General features: G+C 36.5%; 1 protein-coding gene across 1 annotated transcript in view; it reads right to left on the reverse strand.

Moving 5' to 3' along the window:
- Positions 1–11,908, reverse strand: part of adam19a (ADAM metallopeptidase domain 19a) — a 103,017-nt gene that overhangs the window by 60,028 nt on the left and 31,081 nt on the right. The window contains exon 3 of the mRNA XM_016512702.1: positions 1,121–1,197. Within this exon, the coding sequence (XP_016368188.1) occupies positions 1,121–1,197 (77 nt within the window). The remainder of the gene's footprint in view (positions 1–1,120; positions 1,198–11,908) is intronic.

The raw sequence follows: 11,908 nt of genomic DNA on the forward strand, positions 1-11,908 counted from the left end.
TTGTGTGTTGAAAGCACTTTACTGCAATGTAAAGAAGCAATTAGACAAATGGCATATACACTCAAGTAATGCGCCTTCTTTTATCTATTTCAAGAAAAGCTTAGTCTATAGATTGAGTGTATTCATTTAAAAGTTCTCAAGCTATCCTCCCATTTCCTGGGCCCATTACAATGCGGCTGTGATCTAGATTCTATGCCAGTCCTCTATGCCCTGACTCTCCTCATTTCCTTCACTTCGACCTGCTTGGAGAGTACTTTGTCTTGTAAAAACTCCAAAAAAGACTGCCGGACTGCTTTGAGGGTTCCTTCGAGCCTCAACAATACTCAGGAAGTCAGGCTGCTCAGTGTTTATGTGTGTCAGCGTGTGTGTCCTTTCTTCTGACCTACATTTGGAAAACCAGACTGGCCAAGACTGCAAGGGAATGCAAGGTTCATATGTGGTTAAAATAAACATTTACTCTGCCAAGCAACATTAATGTGGTCCTGCCGTTTCTGAGGAGGAAAAGGCAATCTATCCCCAAAAGGCTTCCAGTACAGTCAGACTCAGACTGTGACTGGTTCATCTCAGCATTTGGCAGAACAATCAGAAGGTGATGGAGATACATGTTCCCTTTTCTCAGAAGATCTGCAGCTCAAGTCATTATTCAACTAAACTCCAGCACACTTCCTGGACAGTTTTACCAGTGGCAGATAAATTCAGCACCACTCCCAAATCTCCACCTTATTAGCTGGATCTAGATGCAGTTTTTTGCTAATATATTTCAATGGATATGTATTCAACAACTAACTGCACAGCAATTTGAAAAAAAAAATTGCAATAAAAATCTGTCAGCAGTATATTAAGATTTTGAATGTTTCTCTTGCATAGCATGCGCTTATGCTCTATTTTTAATGTTTAAAAAAGGCTTTTTATTTACTCAGAGTAGTCCACTCATGACTGCTGAGAAGGGAATTATGAAATCTTCCAGTTAGTCAGTAAGAAGTGTGAAAGAAACAAAATAAGAATAATTTCAAAGATTGTGTGAAGGTGTTTTGCAAATGTCAGTCCATCAGTGCCTTGTAATCAGATACATTTTTCTTCAATTATGTGTATGAGATAGTAATTTAAAGAGGTTACTTACTGATTTCTTTCAACTTGTAGAACCAATTTCAAGTCCTGGGCTGAGACTAGAATCTCCCCTCTCTCTGGGAACAGGTCCTGATGAAAAAGAAAATTGAAATATAACTCTGTTCAATTTAAAAACCAGAGCTCTCCATGTCATTTCTATCAAAAGAACTGGTGGCATGAGACAATTAGTTGCCAGTAAGTGGATATTATTACTTTTAAAAACATTAAGAAATGACAACACAACCAATTTTACCTCTGTAAGATCAAATGCAAGCCAGGACTTAATATATATCTAATAGTCCAACAAGTTGATGATCAACAGAAAAGTATTTTTATAGATTAAAAAGTTGATAAAAGATCCAGAAGACAATTTGTCTTTGGAATAATGATGAATCCTGCACAACAACTATTCAAAGGTTCAGGGTCAGTAAAATTTAAAGTCTTTTACATTGCTACAAAAGATTCCATGATTAAAAAAAGAGTATTTTTGAATAAATAAATGCAGCCTTAGTAATTTTTTAAGAAAAAAAAAAACCCATCACCAGACCCCAGTAGAGTATATTTAAATAAATATAGTACATTTTGATCTAATGTTGACTTCAAACCCTCTAAGCCTAAGTGTTATTGATAGCGTTTTTTTTTTTAATTCAAAAATACAGAAGACAAATCCTCAGTAAAGAACTCTCTCCAAAAAATTCAACCATGCCACTGAGTCAGCTGCACACTTAAACCCTGTTATTAAGAGGAGAAACAGTGTTGAAGCCAGCGGGCCAGAGCTAGCATCTAGCATGTGTTTGCTCTGCATGCACTGCTTGTGGTTAGCTGTGCTAGCAGATAAAACGGGTAGGAGGCTGAGGACTTTGATCCTCCATGTAAACTCTTTCCAAGAAGTCAGACATCAGTAGACACAAACTCCTCCCTCGAGCCATCAAAAGTCCTGCAATACAAATGGAAAATCTCTTAGTCCAGCGGCAACTAAAGTCAGTAAGATGTTCTACAGACCTTGGGGAGAATGTTGTATAAACAGTACCCTATAGGGACCACACATGAAATGACTGGAGCAGCAGTGAAAAGAATGATTGTAAATGTGAAACAGCTTGTTGCTAGCTCATTCTCAGAAAGTAATTCGAAGGTGGAAGCGTTTGTGAATTATTACTGTCCTGCTTGCTATAGCTCATACTTAAGGTTTGAGGTTTATCCAAACAGTATTAGTGCTACGGACAAATATGATACCTAAAATTGAGCGGCTTGATGGAAAGATATGTGCTTACTTAAGTAATCATACATTTTTCACTTGGCAGATGATAAAACCGGTAACCAAAAAAAATAATAATAATGACTTGAAATTTATCAGGGACAGGAATATTAAAGAGACCAGAACACCTTAGAAATTGCATAACAATGAGCCTGGAGACTAACCACAACACATTAGCAACTTTTGCATAGCCAAGCCTCCACTTATATTTTCTTTAGAAAATATGACAACCACAAATCAACGCTCTTAACAACTGCATAGTAATGCCCAAGCAACAACCCACATCACCCTAACGACTTTTGCAATTCACTATTTATTTTCTTCAGAAATATATAAATTAATATATTTCATATTAATATTAATATTAACTGTTAGTTGACGATAAAAGGCTTATAGTCCACCAAATTTTACCTCACATTCTATTTAACATATTTCTGCTTGTTAGACTTTGGTAAGGCATGTCAAGTTTATCCGTATAGCGCATTTCACATGCGCCAGTAATTAACTTTCACTTTCTTTGGCAGCGCAATTTGAAATATAGTCTTAATGTTTTGCAAAATGCGGAAGATAAAAAAAAAATTTCTGACCTTTTACAACAAGTGTCAGTTGCTTCTGAACATTGGGAGAGGACATCATGCGTTTTAAACCATATCCGTTTAAACTCCTGATATCCACTTTAATCCTAAATGCGGAAGTAAGCCTATGGCGAGACTTCTGGTTCATTAGCTGCTATAGGGAAATAACAAGAAGAATAACAACGTACAGTAAATGGTAAAACTGTTTGCATTACAAATCAGTATGTTCATAATTAAGATAATACAGTAAAATAATATGTTAAGACACACCAATCTGCAGTATCAAGCAGCAAAGGGAGTGGTTTTGTACAGCTAAAAATAGCTGGAAGCAAATGAGACCAGAAGCAAGACCCATACAATTTACAAATGGCTGCACCTATTTTTATGTGAAGAATAAGGTGGATAGGGTTTTCTTAGCGCACACGCACATAAAGCGGCTGTCACATGACTAAACTAAGTTCTCTTTCATGTCTTACTGCGCTTAAATTGTCAAATACAAACAAGTGTATGTTAAACACACACGAGTTGCAAAACGAAAAGCTTACCAAAATAATTTTCTGGGTTGTTCTTTTTCACATTTTCTGGGTTGGTAGATGCACCAAGGACCGGAAAATAGCACTTAAACACGGAAAAAGTCAAATTTTTGTGATATGTCACCTTTAAATTAATATGATCATGCAGTTAGTCGACATATGGCTTAAATGAATGACTAATGGTCGACTAGAAAAATCTTTAGTCGTGGGCAGCCCTAGCACACTGACACCCTGGCAGCCGCCTATATTACTCTCATGATTTTGGATTGGCAAGCACCACTTGTATATTTTTCAGAAAATGTAGCAACCACCTGGCAACCACATAGCAACACCCTGCTGACCACCCACAACACCCTAGTAGGGTTGTGATGGTGAGGAAATTTTCCCACCGGTTAATCGACGTGTGACAACACCGGTAATACCAGTATCACCATGGGGGCGGGGACGTTCCCTCTTTTCCTCGCATTCCTTCGCTTTTAAATAGCTTAAAAGCGCAGTGCGCATTTTACTTTCACTTTCGAATTAGCGGCAGTTAGGCATCAATTGCTTGAATGCAACAACAAAATACAACGTCAAACTCAAAATAACGTATATATAAAACTTAGAACTTTTATTAACAAAACAAATAAAAATACGCCATGCTATAGGGCAGGCTATTCCTAATATAAAATAACAAATAACTTACATAAAGTTTAAATGTACAAAACTGGAAACAAGTAAACATGTATAATATATAACCAAATAAATAAGAAACGTAGAACGTTTATTAGCAAAACGAGTAAGAAAGCTTGGAGGCACGGCATATACACCTTGATGTCAAATAAAATCAATAAATTATACAAAGTTTAAATAAAGTAAAAATCAGCAAACAATGTGGAACCAATTAAATAAGAAACAAATGTTTAAAAAAAAAAAAACCTTCCAAAATCACCTTAGATAAACCTGCATTGAGCAGCCGCGTTCAGTTTTTAATTGTAGTGTCTGTTATTTAGCTGAACTAAATGATTATTATTATTATAAAAAATCAAAACGACGGTGGGGGTCGGTGGGCAAGTGACGTAACCGGTGTTGCGGCTTAACACCGGTATCACCGGTATCACCGTCTATCGCGGCAAGCGTACACCCTAGCAACATTTGTACAAGCAAGTGCCAATCATATTTACCCCCAAAAATGTAAAAACCACATAGCTCCCGCACAGAAACCCTGGCAACCCTGCATAAGACCCTTGCAACTTTTGCATGGGCAATAACCACTCACATTTTCTTCACAACAAGTAAAAATCTAGTTTCTGATGCAACTGTGGGGAAATTATTGGAACATAAAGACATATTTTCTATGTGAAGAAAGGAAATGCATTAGAAACCGCAGGACTACACATATACAGACATCTGTCAGAATGTTCTAGGCTGATGGGGAGTTTAGCTCCACGGAATAAAGCGAGAGGAGACAAGGTGGTTTGAGACAAGTTCACATCTCACAAATCAAATGGGGGAAAGGTTGAGAAGGAAGAAATGAGGAGTTGCGGAGGGGGTCACTTTTCCTGAACATGCAATCACTTACCAACCCCAAGAGTTTCATGCCGCTGTCAAAGAGACAGGTGAAGGGACGAGTGAAGATGTCAGGGGACAACGGGAGAAATGGATGTTAGAAAAGGGGAGATAGAAAGATGAAAGATGAAGACTCAAAGACAGATTGCTTGAAGTGAATGTAAAGAAGTGTATGATACATGTTGTCCTAATATATTGTGTGAAGTCTCATAAGTAATGCCGCTGGAATTCAGATCCCGAGACTTAGCAGTCAAAACATATCGGCACACCCTAAATCTATTATCATTTAACATTTCATTCTTGTCAAACACTTGATTTGTGTTGGTTTCATTTGCACTCGGTCACAGGTACAGCCAATTTAGTTTAGGTCACTCTGGACAAAAAGAAAAAACTCCTGAATAGTAGGTAGAAATAAAATTATATTATTTCCCTAGACACCTTCCTCTAATGACAATATCTTTTTTTTTTTTTTAAGTTTAGATTAAGCAAACCCTTTCGGACACCTCTCCAGACTCTTCATCACCTCAGTTTAAATATTTATATGAGGGGAATCAGTCGTTCCTCTGTTGACATGATTACATCTGAATGATAAATGAAAGAGCAACACAAAGCCAGGGAGGTGGGCACTCAGGCGCGTGGTATCTGCAATCCCAGAGCTCATGCTGGGCCGCAAGCTTGTAGTCTTGTGAAAGACTGCACCATACTGGGACTTTGCATTTGTGCCAAAGCATGCATTTCAGCTGAACATTTGCATGCACAATAGAATGTATTGAAGAAAAAAAATTATAGGAATAGCTGCTCATCTTCATGCTTCCAAACCTGTAAGACCTGTTTTTTTTTTGTTTTTTTTTGTGGAATAGAAAATGAGAAATTTTGCAGAATCTCAAATCTTCAGAAGATTTATAATAACTCTGTGAAATATTTTTTTTGTTTTTAATGTTTTTCTCCTCTGTCATCGCTTCTGAAGACTGAAACCAATAACATTTGGCATCACTGCCAAAAAATGTGGCATAACATGTCATGTTTGAAAATACTGTACATAAATCTGAATGAAATTTGAGTGCTGCAACAGAGAAAAAGATTTTCAGGAATTTCAGCTTGTTTGCCACCCTGTGATATCATATGATTTCAGAAGACTTTGAATATAGTTCATACTGATCACTTTTATTATACTTTTATGGCTGTATTTTGTCACTTGACAGAATCTGTTCTCATTCATTTTCATTGTATGGAAAAGAGCACCTCTGAAATTATGCTAATTTTTTTCCTTTTGTGTTCTCTGGAAGAAAGAAAGTCAAATGGTGGAACTAAGTGTGAACCACTGTATCCCTTTAAAAATTGAACAGTGTTGACTTTCAAACTCTCCTTATGTTTGCTATTACTCTTCCAAATGATGTAATGATCTGTATCAATGCATTTTAGGTTAGGCAATCCCACATTGAAATAATGAATTCTGGATGCAGCAACGAGAGCTGGAGGGGCTGAAAATAATGTATTGCCATGTGAGTTGGTTTGAAAACACTGAAAGTGTAGAGATGCATTCAAATTTGACGTACTTTCACACTCTCTTTTTCACAGAATGCCAACTTGTGCTTTGCTTCGGTAAATATTTATGATAGGTTTAGAAGCATGACATACTTTTTCAGAGATGAGACCATGATAGCACATAATAGTAGACTGGGACCCCAGAGGAACCTCATGAAAGTGTGTTTACATCAGCCGAGGGAATCAAAGGAAATGTGATTTCATATTAAATCCACTCACTTCTCAATGTGACAAATTGTCCTAGTTTCATATTCACTTGGTAAGGAAGCTAATTTTCGGTAACCGTATTTCTCTGTGCATACATTTTTCCTCTGAACTTACTGGACACATTTTGACTAATGGGGGTAAGAGATTGTTGAGCTTCCAGGCGCTGCACATATGAGACCTTTTATAGCGCAGTTATTAGCTTTTGTAGACAGACGGCTTTGAGAGATGTGGAATCAGCTATGAGGACAATCTTTTTAATATAACCTGTCTGCCATTAAGGGAGTTGTGTGCACCAGATCAAATTTACCACAGTCTCCTCATGACATTCCATCCTGGAGGACTCATCATCGCTCATTCTTCGTGTGTGACTACGTCGAAGAGGAGTCACACAAGAGATGAAGCAAAGATGATTTGGGGGAAATTAACTAGGGCTAAAAGCAGCTAGCCACATCCCAATGGTTCAAACCAACACCTCCTGGCCATTAAATATGGAATTTTGATAGAGGTTACTCTTCTATATTTATCTTAGACCTCAGTCTCAGACTTCTGAATATCTTGTTTAGTTTATTCTGGCCAAGAACTGTCTGCTTAGACAGGAAGAGACTGTCTGACTGACATGTCAGCAATTCACAGTTTGTTTTGGTTTTAAATGCTGAGGCAGGTTTATCGGAAGGTCTGTATAAAAAAAGACTGTGTTATTTTGATTTTGTAATCGTTTTTTCCATCTAAAGTAATACATAGTGGTAATTGAACAGACATACAAGCAAACTGTATACAACTCGTGGATATCTAGTTAATTTGACGGCATGGCAAATCCATAATTTTTTCTTCCTCAACCTTTTATGTTGTAAACACCACTTGATTTTGAGACAGACTCAAGCATTCTGAAATTATGCAAAACTAGCCAATCAGATTAAAGTTTGCCAGATCGAGAAAGAGCTTTCTATATTTTGGATTTTGAGATAACATTTAGGCTTATTAATTTAGCAGAATACTTTTATCCGTATTTCAAATGTGTAATACTGCAATAGGTTAAAACAATATTTTTCCAACAAAAAAAAAGAGATAAATTCTAGAAAGTTTGTAAGAATGTGCAATTTTTCAACAATTCTTCAGAAGTTCTCAAATATATGTAGAGTTGTTACTGATTTTTGAACTCAGCAAAAAGTCATTTTAGGCATATTAATTTAGCAGAATGCTTTTATCCGTATTTCAAATGTGTAATACTGCAATAGGTTAAAACAATATTTTTCCAACAAAAAAAGAGATAAATTCTAGAAAGTTTGTAAGAATGTGCAATTTTTCAACAATTCTTCAGAAGTTCTCAAATATATGTAGAGTTGTTACTGATTTTTGAACTCAGCAAAAAGTCATTTTAGGCATAATCATGACCGGTCAATGATGATCTATTGTTACAGTTTTCATAAATAAGCATTGGTATATAGATGATTACTTTGTCTAGTGCTCTTCTGAATGTTTTTAACATGTCTTTGTGAAAATGTAACTTCAATACTGCATGAAATAGCATACACTTCTTCATGGCCAGTGTTTGCATATTTCATTTCATTCTGTAACCTACTTGTTCTACAGATCTCTGTACTAGTGTTAAATGCTACTGTTTTTGATAGCATTAATAACATTTCTTACTGGCTACATTTACATGCAACCAAATAATCCATTTGTAATCAGATTGAGGGCTCAATCAGACTGAAAAACCTTCATGTAAACACCTTAATCGATCCGATTGAGCTCGATCAGAATGAAATTTCAATCGGATTGAAGGGGGTGGTTTATTCCTTTTCTAATACGATTGAGAGTGCATGTAAACACTCGATCGGATTGAACCCCGAAACTGAAAGTACTGCGCATGTGCAATGACGCAGAAATAGCATAATGACGTATGACGCGCAGAACGAGCGGTTCTTCCTTTTGAATAAAGTGTTGTATAAATGCGTGTCCTGTCATTATAAAACTCTCCTTTCACTCGGGAACTGTGAAGTGGAGCAGGACAACCTCCCACCAGTCCTTGTTTTGGATTCTCATCCACAGGCAACCCGTTTTGGGCGCGTGGAGGGGTATTTTTACTGTGTGATAAATATGAGCATCACGGCACAGCGGTTTATATGTATAATTATCCATAAATTAATAAATATTAAATTCTGCTGTTAAAAACAAATAAATAAACCATGTAGGAGAGTGGTTATTATGTGCAAACAGTGAGAACCTCTATATTTGTGCAGTGTGCGCATGTAAAAAAAAATCTATTCCGATTTGAAGCTTGTAACATATAAACACGCACATCAACCCGGTCACTTTCTTTAGCGTTCATGTAAACACTACATTCAGATTCATCAATCGGAATGAATTCAGTCCGATTGAACCAAAAATTGTGCATGTAAACGTAGCCAGTGACATGTATAATTATCCAACCCGAAGACCTAATTGAAAATACATTCAAAGACTTACAATTCAGATGGAGATGTTTCACAGTAGAAAGAACACACACATAAACACACATTCATGCACATACACTCAATTAAATCTAACACTGCATGCATACTATGGCCTAATTACACACATTTTTCACATTCACCTGCAAAATCTCTGAATGTCCACCTTTTTGAGCATACGTCCAGACCGTTTTGGAATTAAAATATGACTCACAACATAATAACCGGCCTTTCCTTGAATAAAAACTCAGATGTCCTTCAAAATAATCATTAAAATGAATAGATTTTTGGCCAGTCGTCCTCACACACATCCACCTCTCACCGAAAGTGACTCATCTGTCCAACAAAACAACACTGAATAAAGAAACATTATTAAATAATAAAAATGGCCATGTCTGAGCTAGTTTTTTGTATGCTGCTTTGTGTGGTGATGTTTGAGTGTGTGTATGTCTGAGCATTCAGTGCTGCTTTTCTAAACTCCCTACATCATTTTATATAAGATTTCCTGAACCGTACAAAAGGCGACTTTCAGTTGGAGCATGTGGACTGTGCCAGACTATCTTATTATGTGGCTTATCAATTCTTTAACACACCGACCTACCTTCGGACTAGCAAACACCCACAAACAAACACTCACATAAAAATCCTATTAAACCAGTTAATAGAAGTTCGTAATCACACAGTCTTTATACGAGGGACATGTATTCACCTACTTGTGAGCATGACCCAAATGCCAGGCAGGTTCATCTTGGGGACCCACGTCCTAAGACAAATGAGCCTATTCCGTCATAGCTGCAAATTCAGCAGCAACTTCAACTACTTCACTTAAAGTGGGACTTCAGACTCCATTCAATTCAATTCAAATGTTGGTTTTACTTCTGGAGGTCAAAAAGTATAACACTTTCAGTGCAAAAAAAAATGCCTCTGGAGAATAGAGAAAGGACGGGGTGAGCGAGTTAGAAGGGTAGAATAAAAAAGAGAGATCCATACGGAGAGTAACTGTGATGGAGCGGAGGAGAGAATGATGAATGATTGTGAGTGAAAGCCAGAGAGAGATAGAGGAGAGAAGAAAGAGGAACGTAGGGTGGAGGAAAACAAATCTAATTCCTTGCAGAATTGCTGGTGTCAAACGTGCTTATGGGCGTCCTCCCATGTAACTTTCCACTCTCGCTCTTTTGGCTCTTGCTCTCTGATTGAACTCTGAAAGCATTCTCTCTGTTAAATGTTGTATTTCTACTAAATTATATTCTATGTAGAATGTAAAACACCAAACATTTGGCATAACAATCATAACGTCTTTACCTCCAGTCTGGTATTCTGAGTATTGATTATCGCTTACTCTAAGGTGGAATTAAAATTAAATTAATTTAGGCATTATAAAAATACACAAAAGCACAATGCAGAATCAAAATATGCTCTGTACATAATTTGCAAAGTGCAATGGTTCAGTGAAGCTCAGTCTGTTCATAGTCCTCCTTTAGCCTTTAGTTTTCAGGGGATAACGTTTATTTTTCAGAACAGATATCTAGAAAGATCCGAGGAGTTCTAACATTATGAGCACATTGCATTTTCAAGTTCTGGGCCATTTCTTCTCTGAGAGGGGGAAAAATAATATTGATTTGTGCATTTCTTATTGCGAAACTCACAGTTACGTACATATTAAATTATCATTGATTGTTATATTCTGTAAAAGTATGCTTGCTGAAAATTCTGTCCATTCCAAGAAATCTTGCCTTTTATTCAGAGCTTTATTTTCAGGTATAAACAAGTCCCAAAATGAAACATTAAACTTTAGAAATGGCATAAAATTCAGTGGCTTCAGAAGGTATTCCAACCCACTGATTATTTCTCATTCTGCTGTGTTGCATAGTTATATTTTAACTTATATATATATACTTTTTTTCAGAAGTGATTTCCCTGTTAAGAACCTAAATTGTGAGCTATTGAAAACCAACAGTTCTTCAACTGCTTAATTTAAATATCAATGACTTAATAAAGTCAGTGATATTTATTAGAGGTCTTAATAACTCAGATCAGTCACACAATTTTGAAGAATGCTTCATATTTTTTCTCTCTTTGGAACAGCCACTAGGAAAGTTAGTCAAAAATCAAACACAGCTCAACACTCAGGAACATCATTCCTACTGTCATGCATGCTGGGGGCACCATCATGCTCAGGGTTGCTTTCAGCAGGAGGGACCGGAAAATTGGTTGCCATCTAGGGCAGTATGGCTGATGTCTAACTAGAGATTGAGAATATTTTCTCACAAAGCAAAAAAAAAAAAAGAACTATGAGGAATTTAATAAAATAGTTAGCATTCTGAAATTATTAGTGTATGACTCAAGACCAAAACAGTTATATATATTGCACTCATCATGAATGTGGTAAATGTTAAGTGTTAGCCAAAACAAACCTTGCAATTATCTAAGATATCAAACATAACTCATTAGCCTTGGCTCATGTTGGTGTGCTCATTATAAATAGCTCAGCATAGTGCTTGAAAAATATTTTAAAGGGGTCATATGATGCTTTTTTAAAGATCATTATTTTGTGTATTTGGTGTAACAGAATATGTTGACATGCTTTAATGTTCAAAAAACACATTATTTTTCAAACACATACATTATTGTAGGTCCTCTATGCCCCGCCTCTCTCAAACGCTTCGTTTTCTACAAAGCCCCCTCCTT

Source organism: Sinocyclocheilus rhinocerous, unplaced genomic scaffold (assembly GCF_001515625.1).
Source record: "Sinocyclocheilus rhinocerous isolate Xijiao unplaced genomic scaffold, SAMN03320098_v1.1 scaffold611, whole genome shotgun sequence".
Taxonomy (NCBI): Eukaryota; Metazoa; Chordata; class Actinopteri; order Cypriniformes; family Cyprinidae; genus Sinocyclocheilus; species Sinocyclocheilus rhinocerous.